Genomic DNA, 21,392 nt, shown 5'->3' with positions numbered 1-21,392 from the left:
TGTTCATGTGTGTGAGAAACTTACAAATTGATCAAAAGCACAGCAGATTATGGAACAGATACCATAGGTTTCAGATCTGGGCAGGTGATAGAATCACAAAGTTTGACTCAAATTCCATTTTTTCTCAAATTTAGGTTGCATGTTTAGTAAACAGACAAATAAACAATGATTATTAATACTGACCCAGTAGTTTTCTGCTGCTTCACAACAGTTCCTCTCTCAGATGGAGAGTGACATTCCAAGGCCATCCCGGACGCTTCATGACTAAGTGGGAATTTGGACCTGGTTGTTCAACAGCAGCCCGATGCAACATCCAAATGCATGCGTCAACAACATGGCACCCGTGGCTACCAGTCTGCCTGCCACCATCCGCAAAAGCTCTTAGTAAATATCCCCTGAAAAATCCACAATGCAGGAGAGGCTGCTTGTTCTTCCTGATCAGTTCCTGTTTGCACTGGTTCAGCCTCTCCAGTAATGAGCATGGCCCCTGAAACACCCGCATTTCATTGGATGCCAGGATTGGACACCCCCCACTCCTATTTGCTCAGAACAGAAGCTCCCTGTGAGCAAGCACACCAGTGGCTGATGTAGGTGCCTTTTCACCGTTGACAGGGGCAGCTGGAGGAGAGGAATGCCCATGCCAACATTCTAAATGTGCCCACTGAGCCATAAAGGTTGGCGACCCCTGCCCCAATGACAGCACAACACTTGTCTTACCTGAGAATTGTTTGGTGGGCTAGCAACTTTAGTGGCCTGCAGTTGGGGTCAGCCTGGAATGAGCCATGATACCTCGATTTTCCCATTGCCTTTCACCACCAAGTGGTTAATGTACTAAAATGAATAGTGCAAACTGAAGCCAAAGGACATTTCCGCACTTCTAGGGTATCCAGATTCTAAGATTTCCAGTTGAGTAAAGCCTGAGGAGAGCAAATGGCCATCGGCACAAATGGCCAACCACACATGATGCCCGCTCCAGCTTGCACAGAAACTTTGCTCTGGCTGAACCCAGCAGGATATGGTGCTCCCTGGGGGAGGAGGAAGTGTCATTAAGAAATCCGAGGCTTTTTCAAAAATCCCAAAGACTAACACAGGAAACAAGAAAAGATGAAGCATCCATAAATGAGAATCTGATCTCTGTATGTGTGTGTTTTGTAAGATGCTAAAGAAATCCCAGGAGGTGTGGGGGGGAGAGGGACAGATTGTTTTTTGTTGTGTAACAGAGGACTTTTTTTTTAAGGGAATTTGTTCACAAAAATTGACAGTATTTCTGTTTCACTGGGCTTGAATGAGAACTATGAATGTCTGTCATTTCACTGCCCTGCATCAGATTGACAGGATCTTGCAGGATCTGCACGGGCTGCCTATATGTTACCAGGCCCAATATAAGGTATCAGTGTTAGCACCTAAAGCCCTGAACAACTTGGGATCGAAGGTACTTAATATCAGACAGTCTGGGCCCTCAGATTGGCTGAGGTGGGGCCTTTGCTTTTGTCCCACTGGCAAGTGTTGCTCACTGCATGAGGACCCAAGACAGGGCCTTCCCGGTGGTTGCACCTCAACTGCAGAACTCCCTCCCCCTCCACATCCTTGATGGACTGCCATCATCTGCTTAAAACATTTCTGCTTTCCAAGGCTTTGTCGGGATTTGGTTGAGTTTGTTCTGGAACTTTGGACCGACTGTGTTGCAATATTGTTGTGCAGCTTTAATTTCTTATGATTGTAAATGTTTTTATGTTTTAATATTGTCTTATTTTATAATCTCTGTCGGAAATCACAAGGTTAGTGGAAAGCGGTCTAATTTGTTGTTGTTATATGCCTTCAATTCGATTTCGACTTATGGCAACCCTATGAATCAGTGACCTCCAAGAGCATCTGTCATGAACCACCCTGTTCAGATCTTGTAAGTTCAGGTCTGTGGCTTCCTTTATGGAATCAACCCATCTCTTGTTTGGCCTTCCTCTTTTTCTACTCCCTTCTATTTTTCCCAGCGTTATTGTCTTCTCTAGTGAATCATGTCTTCTCATTATGTGTCCAAAGTATGATGACCTCAGTTTCATCATTTTAGCTTCTAGTGACAGTTCTGATTTAATTTGTTCTGCACTCAATTTGTCTTTTTCGTGGTCCATGGTATGTGCAAAACTCTCCTCCAACACCACATTTCAAATGAGTTGATTTTTCTCTTATCCCCTTTTTTCACTGTCCAACTTTCACATCCATACATAAGAGATCTGGAATATTAAATAAATAAGAAATACAGGCCATCCCATGAAGAAGCCTTATACCAAGTCATATCATCCATCCTTCTAGCTCAGCATTGTCAAGACACTGACTGGCAGTAGTCAGTTTCAAGAAGCTGTCTTTCCAAGGCCTGCTTGGAGGTGCCACAGACTGGACCTGGAACCTTCCACGTGCCAAACAGAGGCTCCCTCACTGAGCCACAGCCCCTCTGCAATGGCTCTCCAAATTCTCAGGCCAAGGGCCGTCGTATCCTTTACGATCTGTCCTTCCTTAGAGATGGATCCAGGGTCTCCCTTTTTCTCCTTGGCCTTTCATGACAGTGCGAGGCCAGAGAAAAGGCCCCGTTATGGCCAGCTGCTGTGCGCACTGTTATGGCACCTCACAATTGCTCACCAAGCCTTATGGCTCTAAAAGACGGCCATCGTAGAATCTCTCACACTGATTTTTGTCAGCCCCCAAAAGACAAAGGCTCAACTTGCTGCGTTTTTGGCTCTCGTTCATCCCTAAACCTTGAAGAGTCCCATGATATTAAATGGCCCATTGTTGGGAGGGAGGGCCACAGCTCAGTGGCACGCAGGAGGCCCCAGGTTCAATCCCTGAAGACATCTCCAGGCAGGACTGGGAGAGACTCCCTGCCTGAAATCCTGGAGAGGCTGCCAGATGGGCCAAGGGTCCATCTAAGGCAGCTTGCTGTGTTGCAACTGGGACTTTTCACCTGCAGACTGAGCAATCTACTGCTGACCTTTGACCCCTGGCCCAACGCTTGCCTGGTGCTGAGCTGCCCCTTGTCTTTTAGGGCCAGGCTTCTATCCTTCTAGGCTTTTAATGGTTACTTTAAGCCTCTGTGCTTTCTCATTTTCATCCTTGGTTTACTGCTGTTCCTTCTGTTTTAAATGTAGTTTCCTTGGCTGAAAAAGGCAGCCCAAAGAACCCCCCAAACAATAATCCTCACAGACAAATGGTATGAACATCAGCAGCCGATGCCAATCAAGCTACTGTTTGACTAGTGGGGTATATTTGACTAGAAGCAGGGAACCTTTTACAGTCCAAAGGCTGCATTCCCTTCCATGCAACCTTCCCAGGGCCCCATGCAACTGGTGGGTGGAGTCAGAGGCAAAAGTGGGAGGAGCAATGTACCTTCGTACCATAGGCTAGCTTCTACAAGTCATATAAAGTCTTGCAAGGGGGGCTTGTAGAGACTGCAGCCAACCATTGTGATTTAAAGGAAGTTGATATAAGTTGTTTAGAAGCGTGAAAGAGGGCTTAGAAAGCAGCTGGAATGCAGAGCTCAACGAAGCGCATCTGATTGCGGCACCTCGCCTCCTTCCTCGCTTCTACAAACACTGATGCACCCTTCTCTGTTAGGGAAGAAAGGGTCTGGCAATTTTGGTTCTCCCTCTGTTCCTCGTTTTTCCAGTCTTAAATTCAGTTCTCGGTATTCTGCAGCAATTTGTGATATATTTTTTTTTAATAAAAAAGATCCCCATGAAAATTCTCCATGAATTTCTCCTACTAAACATGTTTCTATGCAGTCTTGACTAACATACACATTTTTGCAAGCAATTTATCCCAACAGAATTCAATTTTGTATGCTATTGTCACTAATGTATCCATTGTATGCACTTCCCCCCCTAATATATGTATTTTTTTTTCCAAACACTGCTTAGCCGGAGAACTGCATTGCAAAAGTCAGAAAAGTGTGAATTTCAAAGGATGGCTGTGTTGTGGTTCTCATGTTGTTTGGCAACATGCGAATTTAATAAATTTGGCTTTTAAATGCAAACTGAATCGAATATGTCCCCCGTCCCTACTGTCTGTCCTTGATCCATGCAAGCAAGAAGAATGATCAGAGTTCAAGGACAAATTCTGCACTGGCTGCCCATCTATTACTGAGCCAGGTTCCTTGTATTAATTTCCAAAGTGCTGGACAACTTAGATCCAGGTACCTTTGGGACCACCTGCACCCTTATATCCCAGCTTGATCACTGAGATCATCTGCAGGAGCGGCTTTGATCATCCCCTGCATTGGTGAGGCTCATTTGACAACAAGAAATCAAGCCTTTGGTGCCATCGGCCCTGCCCTGTGGCATGCTCTGCCAACAGACATTCAGCAGGCACCTGACTTTTAAACACCTGCCGAAAACTTCTCTGTGTCACCAGGCTTATGCAAGCAATTAAGAAGTTATCTTTCTGCAATGGCTAGTTAATGATTTCCTTATACAGTTTTATCGTTCCTTTACATATGGTGCAAGCCTCTTGGATTCATTTTGTGTGAATAGCGGTATATAAATATTTTTATAAATATATAAACTCCAGCCAGGCAAAAACATCTGGGGTGTAAAGTATGGCCAGTGCAGGGAGTATTCTGAGGGCCACACCAAGAGGCCTGGAGGGCCACATTTGGGCCCTGGACCTGAGGTTCCCTACCCCTGGCATGAGCAGTACATGAAAAAACAGCAAGGTAAGATAGATCTGGGGCATCCTGCAGGGCAGAAGCCTTCCTAAATGAAATCTACCCAGTTCTGAGAAGTGCAATGTTATTACTTTGCTGGGATTTGAGTCAAGCTGCTTTCCAGCTCCTGGCCTGTTCCCTCTTCCATCGAGACTGATGGCAGCTCTGCAGGAACCCTCTCTCTATCTCTCTGAAAGCCACTCCAGAGTGTTTGTGGGAGGAAAAGAACAGCGTGCTAATTCACTCTCTCCACAGCATCTTGACAGCCACTCGTTAATCATGGTTCCTTACTGCCAGCTATGATACTGATACAAGGCCCTTTGCTCCCCCTCCTCCTCTTGCCCTTCGGCCCCCAGTTCCATTCCATATTTTCCTTTGAACTAAAATTAATTTCTCCCACAAATGCAAAACAACTAGTTCACAAAGAACTCCAAAGGCCTGGCCCCATCGCTTGAACTTCAGATCAAGTCAGAATAACAAACTCAGAACCATCAAAAGTGCCAGTGAGAGAATGGGACAGGGTCGCGGGCACACGCCTTGTTATTTTGGGAACTTTAGGGCTGAGCCATGCTTTCGGTGTCCCTGGGAAGCTTCCAGAGAGCACCAGGTTTGCTCAATGGTGCATTGTAGCAACAGCTTAAGGGAAGGGCAGAGAGAAACTCCAGATGGACTGAAGACAAAGGATGGAAGATGGCTCTCTCTGCAAAATACACTTCTTTTCACTTCTCTCTTACACAGAAGGGAGAATTCAGCCTTTGCAAAGTTGGCTACCTTTGGTGGAGAGGATAGGGGAATCCTATAGGGTCTTAAGTCACCGTTAAGGATGGGGGGGGGGAATTTGATTCAATTTTAGGATAAATTTCTTGCAAAAATATATATGTTAGTTAAAATTGCCTACAATAATGTATCTTTAAAAAGCCAAATCCATCAAATTTACCCTTTCCAAAACCATATGAGAACTGAAACACACCCATCCTTCAAAATTCACACTTATTTGAATTTTCCAGTGCAATTCTCCAATCAAACAATGTTTACAAAAAAATCATATATTAGGGGTAAGTGTGCACAAAAAATGAATGTATTAGTGAAAGCAACATGCAAAAATGCATAATATTAGAAGAAATTACTTGCAAAAATGTATGCTCTAGTCAAAATGGCAGACAAAGATATGTTTCTTAGGAGAAAGTCATACTAAAATGTGGAAGAATTTTCAAGAGGATATTTTTAAAAAAAGGAAATTGCTGCAGAACTGAATTTAAGATCAGAAAAATGAGAAACTGACAGAACTGAAATTGACAGATCCTTCCATCCTTAGTTACCATTGGTTTAACTTCAAACTGAGAGATTAGGAAGGAATGGCATGGGAATGGCAGGGACAAACTGATAATGCTAGTTCTAAGGCAGAGTCAGGGCAGGCAGCCAGTTCCCCACAAACACAGAGGATCCAGGATGCTTCCTCAGCCAAGCCTCTAGTTTCTTCCAGAATCATTGCTCATGGTATGCACCCTCAGAGTGAGTGAGTGAGAGTGTGTGTATATGTTAGGGATTTGGGAGAAATTTTGTTTTGTTTGCATTTAAATGAGAAACAATTTAATTCACACTTCTCAAACCAATACACAAACTGAAGTTCAGCTATCCTTTGAAATTTGCACTCATCCGAATTTTGCAATGCAGTTTTCCAATCAACCAGTGTGTACAGAAATGCATATATTAGGGGAAAGTGTGCCTACAAATCCCTCGTTTTAGGATAAATTTCTTGCAAAAATATATATGTTAGTTAAAATTGCCTACAATAATGTATCTATTTGGAGAAATTCTAAAAACCTGATGAATTTTCTTGAGGATTGAAAAAAAAATCCAAAAATTGCTGTGGAAATGTGTAGAATTGAATTTAAGATTGGAAGAATTAGAAACCGAGAGAAACTTAAACTGGCAGATTCCTTCATCCATATTTTCCCCCTCCCCCTCCCCCTCCCCCTCCCCCTCCCCCCTCTCTCTCCCCCTCCCTCTCTCCCTCCCCCTCCCCCTCTCCCTCTCCCTCTCCCTCCCCCTCCCCCTCCCTCTCCCTCTCTCTGCCTCTCTGCCTCTCCCTCTCCCTCTCCCTCTCCCTCTCTGTGTGTGTATCTCATAGCTATTCAAGCCAGTTCTGCAGACTTAGTGCCCCCCAAACCTGCAAAACCCTGTTTGACCAAAGTTAAGCAATGGGGCAGAAGATGTGATACACAGTGGGAAGTTCTCTTAAAAAGTATTGCCAGTTTCCAGTGACTGCACACAGAAAATCACACACACTGCACATGCATGCATCTCCTCATATTTCCGTTGATTTTTACTAGAATTCCAAGATCTGTCAACCAAACTCACCTGCAAAAGGTACTCAGAATTAATGAACAGGGTGTTCTGAGAATATTCTGTCCCTGGGAATTAATTTTCACTACAAAACCTGAACTCTGCTCATACTACTTCTATACAAAAGAACACACCTGGTTAGTTTTCTTCATTTTAGCCACTTTATTTAGCTGGGGAAGGCATTTTGCCATCATCTGTTGCCATCAAGGGAGGCTGTTTCCACCTGCCTTGCCCCACCCTCCAGCCTTCAAAAGGGAGCTGCCTCAAGAGAAGGACTATGAGGGGAGAGAGACTCTGTTGCCATCAGGGGAGGCTGCTTCCACCTGCCTTGCCCCACCCTCCAGCCTTCAAAAGGGAGCTTCTTTAGGAGGACTTTCTGATCTTTGGGTTGGGCTGTGTGGGTTGGGGGATAGCTTCTACTTTGTTGTTTAGTTTTATTGCTTCTTTTTTGATGTTTATATACTTTTATGTCTGATGTTTATATGCCTTTATTTTGTACGTCGCTCAGAGTGGCTGGGTTTCCAGCCAGATGAGCGACTAATAAATCAAATCAAATAAAAATAAAATAAATAAATTTTATTGTTGCTATGGTTAAGCAACTGGGTGTCAGATAGGGTTGCCAGGCTCAGGGCCTGAGAATGATTCTGTATCTTTAAGAAAGAGAAAATTCAGTGAAGTGCAGGTTTTCTTGCAACACTGTAATGGGAAAAACCACAAGGTGAAATTCTCCCTTCCCCCTGCACAACTTTTGAAGATACAGAAGACCTCTTGGAGTCTGGGCCTGGCACATTTGTGGAGGCTGACCCAGTTACTCAGTGGAGCAGGGAAAACACTCTACACATGCACAAAGGCACCATTGTCCTTTCTCTTCCTAACAATCCCTGGCCTCAGCAGGTGGGCACCATAGCCTGAAGATATGCAGAACTTTCTCTTTAACTGCCTGGCCGATATTTCTGTTGTATTTTCCAAATCTTTCACAACCCCCCTCCCTCCCTCTCTCACTGCCCCCATGCCTCTGACTGACTTGTTTTTTCAGGACCTGAATCCAAAGAAAACAGGTCCCATTAAGTGGTTCCAGCTGGATTTATGAAAAACAGCCCTGCCTTGCAAGAGTAGCATTTGTAGCATGGGGGTCACGGGTCCTTTGGAGAGGCAGGCAGAGAGAGGAGATGCCTTCCCCTTCTTTGAGAAACTGGCATCTGAGCATGAGTTTCTCTCGTGTTGCACAATCATGGCTGTAAAGCTAGTGCCATGGAGCTCTACATTGGTCAGTTCTGATTGTGAATGGATGGTGATGTAAACCTGGCCATGCCCAGAGACAGACTTTCAGTACACTACTGATTTGCGTCAGTTAAATATGCCACGTTAAGGGCCGTGGCTTTTCCCAAAGAACTTTGGGAAGCAAAGTTTAGTGAGGTGCTAAGAGTTCTCTGTTAGAGATCCCTGCTGGATCCAGCCTGTCCTCACCCCACTAAAATATAGTTCCCAGAATAACTGTTAAACCAGGTTCAGTCAGTGTGGATAATGCCCACATTTACAGAATGCCCATTGGTACTGCAGTTGTTTTAAAGGTGTGTTTAAGATGTTTTGTTTTTAAGATTTTAAAAAAAATGTTGTTAGTGTTTTATCACTTATTGTTTCCTGCCCTGGGGTCCCTTTGGGAGGAAGGGTGGGATATACATTTAATAATTAACAAACAAACAAATAAATAATATTTTCTGGACTCCTGGACTGCCCTCTTGCAAAACACAGGTGCAAACCATAACCCTTTCAATCTTCTCCTGATGATGCAGAAGAGAGTGCTCTTGCCCCCAGGTCCTGCTTGCGGGCTTCCCATTGGGACATCCGCTTGGCCACTGTGGGGACAGGATGCTGGACTAGGTGAGCCCCCTTTGGCCCAATTCGGCAGCCAGGCTCTTCTTATGTTCTTAAAGGAAGGCAGCCATAGCTCCTCCTCCCAATTGCTGCCTCCATGGTCTTCTCATCACCTGTGCAACATACCTGGAGAATTGGAGGACAGGATTGTGGAGGGAAAAGCCAGATGGTAGTGCAGTGTAGTGGTTAGAGTGTCAGACCAAGACCTGGGAGACCAGGGTTCAAATCCCCACTCAGCCATGAAGCTCACTGCATGACCTTGTGCCAGTCACTGTCTCTCAACATGACGTACCTCACAGGGTTGTTGAGAGGATAAAATAGGGATGGGGGGAGAATCACATGTGCCACCTTGAGCTCCTCAGAGGAAAGGAGAGATATCAGTGTAACAACCTTCTCCCTCTCTTTTCAGCATTTAGTGAAATCGCAACTTTTTGAAAACGTTATGAAATTTCGTTTCAACTCTATTTTTAAAAACAAAAAGAGAGATAGAGGAAGACTGGCATTCTCAGGTTGCCTGGCTCAGTGCTAGGTAAGATTCTGCAACTGCACAGCAATCCTGAGGATTGTGTGGAATACACACAATCCTGCTGTGCTCACACAGCCTCAAAGTATGCGGATGTCTTCGCACGTAGTGACCTACAGCACAGTATGTCAGTGTTGGTGGCACACAGCCGTCGGCGAAGAAGGAGACAGGTGCGGAATCTGTGCAAGTCATTGTCAGTTGCATGCTGCTGTGCAGTAGCTGGTTGCTATTTCACCCTAGCACTCTGCAAACGTTTCATCCTGCTGGGTCAGCAAATCTTTTCCCAGTAGCAACCTTGGATGCAGCTGTGTACACAGAAGAGGAGCAGGACTTAGAATGTCAAGAAGATAATCCTCCAGAGGAACAGGGAACAGAGTCCCCAACTCAAACTGGCTGCAGCCCTTTGTAGAAAGGCCACAGTTTGCCATTGAGAGGACACCCAGAGCCAGCTCAGGGCCAAAACTGACGTGATGCTCAGTGTGTGATAGGGATGGGAGGATCAGTCGATCTTCGTTCTCCCTGTTTCTCATCTTTCCCATCTTAAATTCAGTTCTCCACATTTCTGCAGAAATTTGTGATTGTGAAACAAATTTGAAATTTGTGAATGTCCTGAATGAGGCAGTGATCCGACCGCTCCTGAAAAAGCCCACCCTGGACCCATTGGTCTGTGACAATTACCAACCAATCACAAAACCCCCTTTTTAGGGAAGGTGATTGAGAGGGTTGTGGCGCAGCAATTGCAAATACTCTTGGATGAAACAGATTATCTTGACCCATCCCACTCTGGGTTCAGGCCTGGTTATGGGACTGAATTGGCCTTGGTCGCCCGGATGGATGACCTTTATTGGGAGAAGGACAGGGGGAGTGCGACCCTGTTATTCTTACTTGATCTCTCAGCAGCTTTTGATACATTGACCATGGTATCCTTCTGGGCCGACTTGGTGAGATGGGTATCAGAGGCACTGTTTTACAATGGTTCCGATCCTATCTCCAGAGTCATTTTCAGAGAATAGCATTGGGTGATTGTCTTTCGGCCCCCTGGCAGTGGTGCTGTGGGGTGCTGCAGGGTACCATATTGTCCCCCATGCTGTTTAACATCTATATGAAGCCCTTGGGGACAGTCATCAGGAGCTTTGGGGTGAGGTGTCAGCAGTATGCTGATGATACCCAGCTCTGTTACTCTGTAGCATCTGACTCAGGAGAGGCCGTGCAAGCCCTGGACCACTGCCTGGACTCGATGGTGGGCTGGATGAGGGCCAATAAACTGAGTCTGAATCCTAGCAAGACGGAGGTGCTGTGGGTTGGTGGTTCCTGAGTTCAGATAATTGGTCAGTTGCCTGCTTTGGATGGGGTCGTACTCCCTCTGAAAGAGCAGGTCCGTAGACTGGGGGTGCTCCTGGATCCAGCTGTGTCGCTGGAGGCTCAGGTGACCTCCTTGGCTAGGAGTGCCTTTTACAAGTTTGGCTGGTAAGACAGCTGCAGCCATTTCTGGACCAGGATAGCCTGACCACTGTTGTCCATGCACTGGTAACCTTCAGGCTGGATTACTGTAATGAGCTCTATGTGGGGCTGCCCTTGAGGTTGGTCCAGAAGCTGCAGCTGGTGCAAAATGCAGCAGTGAGACTGCTCACTGGGGCAGGGTATTGCCAACATGTCACCCCGCTGCTGAAAGAATTGCACTGGCTGCCCATTTGCTACCAGGCCAAGTTCAAGGTTCTAGTTTTGGTGTACAAAGCCCTATACAGCTTGGGACCAGGATACCTGAAAGATCATCTGACCCCTTATATACCCAGTCGATCACTGCTATCTGCAGGTGAGGGCCTCCTGCAGATACCATCTTATCAGGAGGTTCATTCTGCACAACATAGGAAACAGACCTTTAGCATGGTGGCACCTACCCTGTGGAATTCCCTCCCCTTCAATATTAGACAGGCGCCATCTCTGTTATCTTTTCGGCGCCTATTGAAGAACTTCCTCTTTCATCAAGCATTTTAAGTTGAGACCTATCCCAGTCTGCGCCTGTGTTGGAATTGCTTTTTAATATATTTTAATACTTTTTTTAAAAAAGTATGTTTTAACCTTTTTTAAAGATCTCTTCAAAGCTTTAAAAATGTTTTTAAAGTTGTTTTGTTTTAATGTATTTTAAAGTCTGTTTTTATGATGTTTTAAAGTGTTTTTAGTGCATTTGTTTGCCGCCCTGGGCTCCTGCTGGGAGGACGGGTGGGATATAAATCAAATAATAAATAAATACATAAATAAATACTTTTTTAAAATCCTCATGAAATGTCTTCAGCATTTTAGTGTGAATTCCTCCTAATAAACTTATTTTGGTATGCTGCCTTGACTAATGTACACATCTTTGCAAGCAATTTCTCATAATATAATGTAGTTTGTATGTTATGTTCACATTTTGAAGCACATTTCCCCTTAATATATACATATTTTGAAACACTGTTTTGTTGGAGATCTGCATTGACAAATTCAGATACAGTAGGGCCCCACTTATATGGCAGGTTAGACCAGGCCCCCGCCGTAAAGCGGAAATCGCCGTAAAGCGGAACCCCATTGATTATAATGGGGCGCATTGCACAGAAATGACGCGAAAATGCCGCAAAATGCCGCAAAAGGGCAAAATCGGCTTTAAAAACGGGGAATCAAAGCTGCCACATCAGCAGAACGCCGGGAAGCGAAGCGCCAGGAAGCGGGGCCCTACTGTAAGTGCGAATTCTGAAGGATGGCTGTGTTTCAGTTCTCATATTTTTTCAGAAAGTGCAAATTTGACAAATTCAGCTTTTAAAGAGAACTGAATTGCATTTTGCACCCGTCCCTTGTGTGTGAATGCATTTAATCTGTCTGCTTGTGTCTCCCCTCCCAAGCCAAACTGGGAATGCACGTCAGGAAGGGGCACTCTTGTATATTTGTTAAAGTAACAATGTTTTATTTAATCAATGAAATTAGTTCCCCTTTTTAACCCAATCAGTTAAGAAAGTGTGCCTAATATATCAGCTCTTTCATTGGGGGTGGGGAGAAGTTAGATTAAGTTAAATTAAGATGAAATAAAAATGGTTGGTTTCATAGATGCCATATTATGGGAAATAACATGTGATATTTGGTTAGTAATTTATTCTTAAATGCAATCTGTCATTCCCCCTCCCCCCAAAAAATTGCCAGTTGGAGTAATCTGGATTGGAAGTCTAGCATGGAGAATTTACCCTTTACCCTTTGCCCTTTGCCCCCTGCTGTGCTCCCAATCTGGATTGTGGGCCCTGCACAATTTGGGGAGGGGGTAGAGCTTGTACTGAAAGATGAGCTACAAAGCTGTGTTAGAATTGCTTTTAATATGTTTTCTTTGATAATATGTTTTAACCCTTTTTTGTTTGTTTTTAAAGATGTTTTTAAAGTTTTTTTAAAAATGTTTTTAACGTCGTTTTGCTTTAATGTATTTAAGGTCTTTTTATGATGTTTTAAAGTGTTTTTAGCGTTTCTGTTTGCCGCCCTGGGCTCCTGCTGGGAGGAAGGGTGGGATATAAATCAAATAATAAACAAATAAATATCATCTGTACTAGTTTCTTTTTCTCCCTCCTGCAGCAAAAGAATGCTTCTTTGAAAATGGGACCCGCAGTCAGGTTTTTAAAATATATATATCTATTATTTTACTTACAGGTATTACATTACTTACCCGCCCTTCACCAAACAGTTGCATGTATTGTTAAATCACTTTGAGATGTTTCATAGGAAGCAGAAATGGAATGAAAATTTAAAAAACAAAAGCATCATTTTATTCATCAGCAGATGCCAATAAATGAGCTGAGCAGTGGTGGCTCGTGGCTCCAGGTCACTGGGGCCGTGGAATCCGCACCGGGGTTTAGTCCAAACTTTCAAGGAGCTGTCCAAGGTGCTTCAGCACCTTGTACAATTAATATGATTAATCAGCTAAAGCTAGAATTTGATTCCCAGTGGAATCAACTAGATTTTCTTCCAAATAAACATCCTTAGGGCTGGTCTATATGTCATGGTTTCTTTAACCTCAGTCCCTACTAATACCTTCATTCTCACACAACCAAAATTACTGCCTGAATGCCTCTTGGTCCTCTATCTATGCTGTGCTAATGGCTCTTTTTTGCCTGGGTTAGGCAATATGCATTTTATACCGCAATATCCTGTCTGACATTGTCTTCTAGGAACATATGGGGGGCATAGGGGGTGGGTTGGGGGGGACATGGAAAGCTGCCTTATACTGAGTCAGACCATCAGTCCATCTAGCTCAGTATTGTCTACACTGACTGGCAGCAGCCCTCCAGGATTTCAGGCAGGGTCATCTCCCAAACTAAATTACACTTGAATCTCTCTTGCAAAATACTGACAGTCATGGAGACAAGTCATAGCAGTTTTATGCCTTCCACTGTCCAGCAGAACTCATTTCGCAATGAAGCTGTTTCTACTTGCTGTTCAGCAGTTGTGGTTCAAAGATATTCAGCAGCTTATGCTACATGAGTTATGGGTCAAAATGCATGGATATTCTGCGTACATGTGGGCAGGGGCTCAGGAGCTACATGCCCTGCCACTCTTGCAGCCGTGGGCAAGCTGCGTAATCCCAAGGAGCCCAGTTGCCCCCCAGCTGGCAGTTGCGGACAAGGAAGGGGCTGGCTTGTGCAGCTGTGGCAAGCTGAGCTGGCCCTGGCCAGCTGGGGAGGACTAGCCTCAGAGGGAGGCAATGGGAAACCCCCTCTGAATACTGCTTACCATGAAATCCCTATTCATAGGGTCGCCATAAGGCAGGATCATCTTGACGGCAGTCCATTTCCATTTCATGTGGGCAGAGTCACTTGCTCGGAGAGAGCTGACACCCTCCCCACTGTCCGAGGAAGGAAACAGAAGCCTGGAAGAAGCTGAGTGTGCGTGACACAAGCATTTCAACAGAGAGTACAAGCCTTTGCATGTCTACTCAGAAGTAAATCCCATTGAGTTCAATGGGATTGACCCCTAGGTAGGATTACATGGCCAGACAGGGAGTCCCAGTCCTTATAGCACTTGCCAGGGCCCAAAAGACAGCGACCTAGTGGAGCAAGCATGCAAGCACCCAGATGCTCAGATACTCCCTCCCAGGGCAGGTCTTCTCCAGCCCCCCAGTGCTGCAGCTGTGTCACAGGCAGGGATGAAATGATCTGTCCATTTCGGCTTCTCTCTGTTCCTCATGTTTCCAACCTCAATTTCAGCCGTCCACATTTCTCCAGCTATTTGCGATTTTTTTAAAAAATCGTCATGAATCTTTTTCAACATTTCACCACGAATCTCTCCTAATAAATACATTTTTTTGTATGCAGTTTTAACGTACGTACACATTTTTGTAAGCAATTGATTCTAATATAATGCATTCTTATGTTATTTTCACCAATATATTCATTTTCTGTAACCCTTGCTTGGTTGGAGAACTGCGTCGTAAAATTCAGATTAAGTGCGAGTTTAGAAGGACGGCTGTGGTTTCGGCTCTCATATTGTTTCAGAAAGCGCACCTTTGCTAAATTCGGCTTCAAATGCAAACGCAGAGCTCAGAAAAGTTACTTTTTTTGAACTACAACTCCCATCAGCCCTAGCCAGCGCATGCTGGCTGGGGCTGATGGGAGTTGTAGTTCAAAAAAGTAACTTTTCCAAGCTCTGCGCAAACGGAATCGGATTCCTCGCCCACCCCTAGTCACAGGTCTCTAAAAGCAACACTCTGTATCCCAGTCCCAGTCTGAAACTCTGCAGAGCTGCTGCCGGTCCATGTAGACAATACTGAGCTAGTTGTACTAAGGGGTATAAGAATAGTTATATAGTTTATTTATAGTTTATTTATTTAATTATTTATTTAGCTTCCTATGTCCCTATCCCACTCAAAACATCCATTTTGAAGAGACACTAGTGGAGAGCAAGCGGGATGATGGGGCGGGGGTAGAGAAGAGCATTGCCCTCCCTGTTCCCCGCTCTGTCTCTCACAAAAAGGAGGACAGGACCAGAGATTCCTCTTCTTTGCAATGAACATCCAGTTCCTTCCAGTTGTTCTCCACATGCTTTGGGACTCTCTCTGCCCAATCCAATCACGGATGGAGTTATTTGCAGGCCTGACGCAAGCAGCAGATGACGGATGAGCGGCAGGGTTCTCCTCTGGAGGCAAAAGGACTTTTCTCCTTGCGATGCCTGTCTCCTCTTTGGGAGGCTGGCAGCACCCGAAAGAACAGCACAGGAGGAGACACTGGTCCCCTCAAAGATATGCCTGCCCCTTTCTCTGATTTATCAGCTTCCTCCTCCCTCTTCATCTTTTTTAAAACAACTAAGAAGTGTGTCTCCAACTTTTTTACTTACAGACTCACAAGAGAAAAACAGGCCAATTGCTCCGTGAGAAATCAACCTATTCCCACCTCCCAGGGTTCTTCTGGCCAATGACTCCAAGGGACTAGGGTGATGGACAAACATTTAACACTTCTTTTGTTTAAATGACCTTAACATTTATTTTGATTTCATTTAAAAAAAAATGAAACCACTTTAAGCATATTAGATTATTTGTGTTTAGGTGTTTGGTACCTTGGTATTGCCTTACATCGGCTCTTGAGAGCACTCCCCACATCCGCCCCCTTGTGCATAACAGCACATAAATTTCTGGCTATAAGCCTGCAAAAATCCCCCATGGAGCTAAATTTACATGAGCCCCGGAAGCGAGATGCAGTAGCAAAATGAACCAAACATTGCAGAAGAGGCTGAGAAACCACATTCTCTGACCTCAGGCCCTGCTCAAATCCCAAATGCAGGATTAGGGATATGCATGTTGGGGAGGAGTGGCCGTTGTTACTTACTGAGGGGAGAGAAACACACTTCGTCCAATATTCACACAATTTACACATTATTATTATTATTGTTGTTGTTGTGAGATTTATATCCCACCATTTCTCCCAGCAGGAGCTCTGGGCAGCAGCGTCTAGGCCAGCCTTTCCCAGCCGGTGTGCCTCCAGATGTTGTTGGACCACAACTCCCATCAGCCTCAGCCAGCATTGCCAATGGTCAAGAAAGATGAGAATTGTGGTCCAACAACATCTGGAGGCACACTGGTTGGGAAAGGCTGGTCTAGGCAATATCCTCCAGGCAGCCCATCAGTGAATACTCAATGGGAGGGAAGCCATACATTCTGTACATGCTCAGTGGCATTGTTCCACCCAACTCTTCCTGCAGGTACAGATAAAAACTAGTTCTTGAGCCTCATTCCTCATATGGGCGGGGGACTCCAAAGACTTAGCTTTCAGATTGTTATGCTTGACCAAGGCTCTCTAGCGGGTTTTGCCATTTACTGTTTTACCATTGCTATCTTAACAGTCTTGCATTTATATTTCCTCTCCCCAAGATCAGGGCCAGAGCCAGAGGGCGGTCAGGTTGGGACCTGGCCAAGGGCCCGTGCAGCCCAGAAGGTCCCCTGAAGGTCCCCTCCTTAGGGTGGGAGGGTGGTGCTCCCATTCTGTGATCTGCGGCAGCATTGGGTCCTGCCGTGAGTCACAGAGAGGGAGCTCCCAGCCCCCCAAAACAGACAGCACAGGCTTCAATAAGCCTGCATGGACGCCCCACCTACCTCTCCCATCAATGTGAATGCCATGCATAATGTGTCCAAGATGGTGGCAGAGGTTTCCTTAAGGGACTGATGTCCCTAACACCCTCTTGGCTGATGGCAGTCATGTGCACTAATCACGCACATTGTTTACATGACATGAGAGGTAGGTAGGGCATTTGGGTGGGCTTATTAGTCCCACACCACTTGTATGGGGGGTGTTGGGCTACAGCACTGTGGGCCGGGGCAGGCCTAGTGCCAGCCCTGCCCAAGATGACAAGGGTGACACTCTCTCAGTCACTTTCCTCTCCAGTTCCCAACTTTCTGTCATATTTTAGTGTGACCAAGAAATAGAACCGAAGGTGGGGCTATGCATATGAGGAGGAGGGGCTATGCAAATAGGAGACTGCTTAGTTCGGAATGCTTGGCGTTACCAGCAGCAGCGATGCCAACATCCCTGAGGGCACCTTTCTACTTTTTCTATAGGAATGAGAGGTCTCCATTCATTCCCACAGGAAGAAAACCACAAAGCATTGCTGCATGTGGGAACATGGCTGTGGCAAGCGGGGGGAGATGTGGTGTGTTTTAGGAATGTAGGAAGCTGCCGGATTCTGAGCCAGATCACTGATCTATCTAGCTTTGTATTGTCTACACGGACTGGCAGTAGCTCTCCAAGGTTTCAGCTCCTTGAAAGTTCAGACTAAACTGCGGACGGATTTCAGTGCTGCACTGACATGGAGCCGCCAGCACTCCATACATACTTCAAAACTTTGTTCAGGCAAAACAAAGTGAGAACTGCTTAGTCAAGAGGCTTCTAAGCCCACCTGTACTTTGATGGCCTGGAAGAAAAAGAAAATGAAAGAAATCAGCCTGCCTGGATGCGCTTCTTACTTGGTGCAAGCAATGAGGCAAGAGACTCTTTACAAATCTGCTCAGAAGTGATAACTTGTTCTTGTCCCAAAAAGGCAGCCAGCCAGTGGATACTGGTGGCTCCGATTGCCGTGGAGCAGTAAATCCACTCCATGTTTTAGTTTGAACATTCAAGGAGCTGTCCAAGGTGCTCAGCTTAGTCAGAACTCTTGAACGTTCAAGCTGCAACCAGGAGCAGATTCACTGCCCCACTGACATCAGAGCCACCAGTGTTCACTGCGGCCAGGCCACCAGTGTTCTGATTTTACCAAGGGGAAACTGAGGTCGAACATCAGTGAAGGGGCTTAGGGCTCCTTCCCTTTTCTATGTGTCCCCATACTTCCAGGGCTCAGCCCAGAACCATTATCTGATACCAGTCCTCAGTTCTTATTTTATTTATTACATTATATCCCACCACTCCTCCCCAAAATAGTCCAGGGCAAAAAAGAACAAAGTGACAAAAATAATAAAAACATCTTAAGAGCAATTCCAATACAGATGTGGATGCAGTTCACCAACCAAAGAAAAAGACAACAGAAACGGCACCTGTCTGACATTTAAGGGGAGGGAATTCCAAAGGGTAGGTGCCCTTATACTAAAGGCTCAATTTGTACATTGTGCAGAACAGACTTCCTGATAAGATGGCAGGGACAGAGGAGGAAGTTAAATCGAAACAGATCAAATTTGCACTTTCCAAAACAAGAACTGAAACACAGCTGTCCTTCAAAATTTACACATATCCGAATTTTGCAATGCAGTTCTCCAACCAAACAATGCTTATAAAAATGCATATATCACGAGGAAATGTTCACAAAATTGAATATATTTGGGAAATATACAAAAAGGCATTATATGATGAGAAATGGCTTGTAATGATACGTATGCTAGTTAAAACTGCACACAGAAATCCTCTCTTAGACTTTTTATTGAAAGATAAAAATGAAATGATGATAATGGGATTTGACAATTAATTAAGATAGACTATGGAGAAAAGTGATCTTGTATGTATTTAGGGACAGGTTTGATATATATTATATACTTATAGCTGATCTGTGACAAATCGGAAGTCAAGTTTTTAATTTTCATTTATATTGTGTTATGTTTTTTATTTTGTTTTGTTTGTTTTATGAAAATTTGAATAAAAATTATTATTAAAAAAAACCTGCACACAGAAATGTGGGTTATTAGGAGAAATTTGCACTAAAATGCTGAAGAATGTTTATGAGGATTTAAAAAAAACATGTTGCAAATTGCTGCAAAACTAAATTTGAAAAAAGCAAGGAATGGAGAGAACCAGTTGTGACAGATATTTCCATTCCTGTACAATGGCGTCAGTGGGAGGCCTTCACCTGCAGAGCGCCAACTTGATCACAAATAAATTTTCTTCCTTATAACTGTGGAACGACTGCAATAGCTCCTGAGCATGAACAATGTGCCTTTTTCTAGGCACTGATGCCGGTCCCCTGGTTTCTAAGCTCAGGCATGCGCAGGTTTAATCAGTTGCATCTCTCCACTTTGGGAGTTAGTCCTCCCTGCCCTAGAGAAGCCGGCCTCCCCTTACCTTCAGCAGCCACTGGGTGTTGTTCTCCAAGACCCTCTCCAGTTGCTGGACGCGCTGGCTGGATTGGTCATCGCTCCTTAACAAAGAGCCGGCTGGGGAATCCCGCTGCAGCGTGTTGACATTGAAGGTCTCCCCGGGGTGCTGGCAGGGTGGTGGGTCAGCCTCCGGCAGGACAAAAGTGTAGCTGCAGCGCCCGTGATGAACCCGATGGGATCGCCGACGGATCCGGCCCTCCGTCGCCCTCCGCTGGCTGCCCTCCGCCCAGAATGCTACAATCACCAAGGAGCCCAAGGCCCAAAGGGTCAGATCCACCACTATTCTCATGGCTGCACACGGGGCCCAAGTGGTGGCTGCCGCCACCCCCACCCCCTGCAGTGCTCTGACACCCGGTCGTTATTCTCAGGGCAGAGGCTGATGGGGAGGGCCTTCTTTGGGTGCTGGTTACGGGGATGCATGTAGGGAGAAGCCTCTGGCTTTGCAAGGCTCTCTCCGTTCCTCAAGACACGCTGAAATCCTGCAAACTTGGAACTTCCTCCCACCCTGCCCCTCCTCCTCCTCTCTTCTGAGCACCCCCCTCTCAGCAAGCATCTTTGTGCTTTCTTTTATCATTATGCTGGCTCCAGCAACAGTATTGGCCTGCCTTGCCAAGAAAAAAGAAAAAAGGAAAAGCCACAGAGGAGTTTGATGCTTTTTTTTTCTTCCTCTGTCTTCCTATCCCACGGCAAGAGCTCAAGTTTCAAAAACAGGAGGTTTTATGGACACGCAGCTAAGCCGGCAGCTCTTCCCAGGCCTAGACACACATCCCAGCAACACTCCGTGGCCTGACATACATCCCGCATACCCTCCACAATTATCTACCGATATGCCCATGGGCAATTGTGGCACCAGGATTTGGAGGGGGTCTCCGGCAAGTCACACACCCCTTTACGTAGTAGAGAGGCAGGGCATGAAAACTGAGCATTCTCATAGAATCATAGAATAGTATAGTTGGAAGGGGCCTATAAGGGCATCAAGTCCAACCCCCTGCTCAATGCAGGAATCCAAATCAAAGCATTCCCGAAAGATGGCTGTCCAGCTGCCTCTTGAAGGCCTCCAGTGTCGGAGAGCCCACTACCTTTCTAGGTAATTGGTTCCATTGTTGTATGGCTCTAACAGTTAGGAAGTTTTTTCTGATGTCCAGTTGAAATCTGGCTTCCTGCAAGTTGAGCCCATTATTCCGTGTCCTGTATTATATTGTCTCAATGGCTATGTTCCATGTCCCCTGTTGAATGAATGAATGAATGAATCTTTATGTTTACCCCGTCCTTTTTCCAAAACTGGAACTCAGGGCAGCTTACAAATAAAAACTACACATTGGTAAAAAAAAAATACAAAATATAAAATTAAAATAGAATTAAACTATTCATGACATTAAAACCATGAAACATACACTTAAAATACTAAGACAATGTAAAACATTAAGAATAGGACCATAGAACAATACAACAGACCTTATGAGGCCCTATCTTAAACATCTTCTAGTCCAAAAGCCTGTCGGAATAAAAAAGTCTTTGCCTGCCGACGGAAGGATAGCAAGGAAGGGGCCATTCGTGCTTCCCTAGGAAGAGAGTTCCAGAACCTGGGGGCAGCCACCGAGAAGGCCCTATCTTGCGTCCCCACCAATCGTGCTTGTGAAGGTGTTGGGACTGAGAGAAGGACCTCTCCTGAGGATCTCAATGCCCGGGCAGGCTCATGTAGGGAGATACGGTCTGACAAATAGCCTGGACCTAGGCCGTATAGAGCTTTATACGTCAAAACCAGCACTGAATTGTGACCGGAAACAAACTGGCAGCCAGTGGAGCTGTCATAACAAGGGGGTTGTATGTTGACCATTGAACCGCACTGTCACTGAGTTTGTTTTCCATCAAGTCTGAAAAAC

General features: G+C 45.2%; 1 protein-coding gene across 1 annotated transcript in view; it reads right to left on the bottom strand.

Moving 5' to 3' along the window:
- The window catches only part of ANGPT4 (angiopoietin 4), a 55,119-nt gene extending 35,127 nt beyond the window's left edge, over window positions 1–19,992 (bottom strand). Inside the window, exon 1 of the mRNA XM_061630881.1 lies at window positions 19,475–19,992. Coding sequence (XP_061486865.1) covers window positions 19,475–19,798 — 324 coding nt within the window. The 5' untranslated portion in view covers window positions 19,799–19,992. The remainder of the gene's footprint in view (window positions 1–19,474) is intronic.
- Between the last annotated feature and the right edge of the window lie 1,400 nt (window positions 19,993–21,392).

This window comes from Rhineura floridana, chromosome 6, assembly GCF_030035675.1.
Source record: "Rhineura floridana isolate rRhiFlo1 chromosome 6, rRhiFlo1.hap2, whole genome shotgun sequence".
Classification (NCBI taxonomy): Eukaryota; Metazoa; Chordata; class Lepidosauria; order Squamata; family Rhineuridae; genus Rhineura; species Rhineura floridana.
The sequence above is the reverse complement of the archived record's forward strand: the minus strand, read 5'-3'. Positions and strand labels throughout refer to the sequence as shown.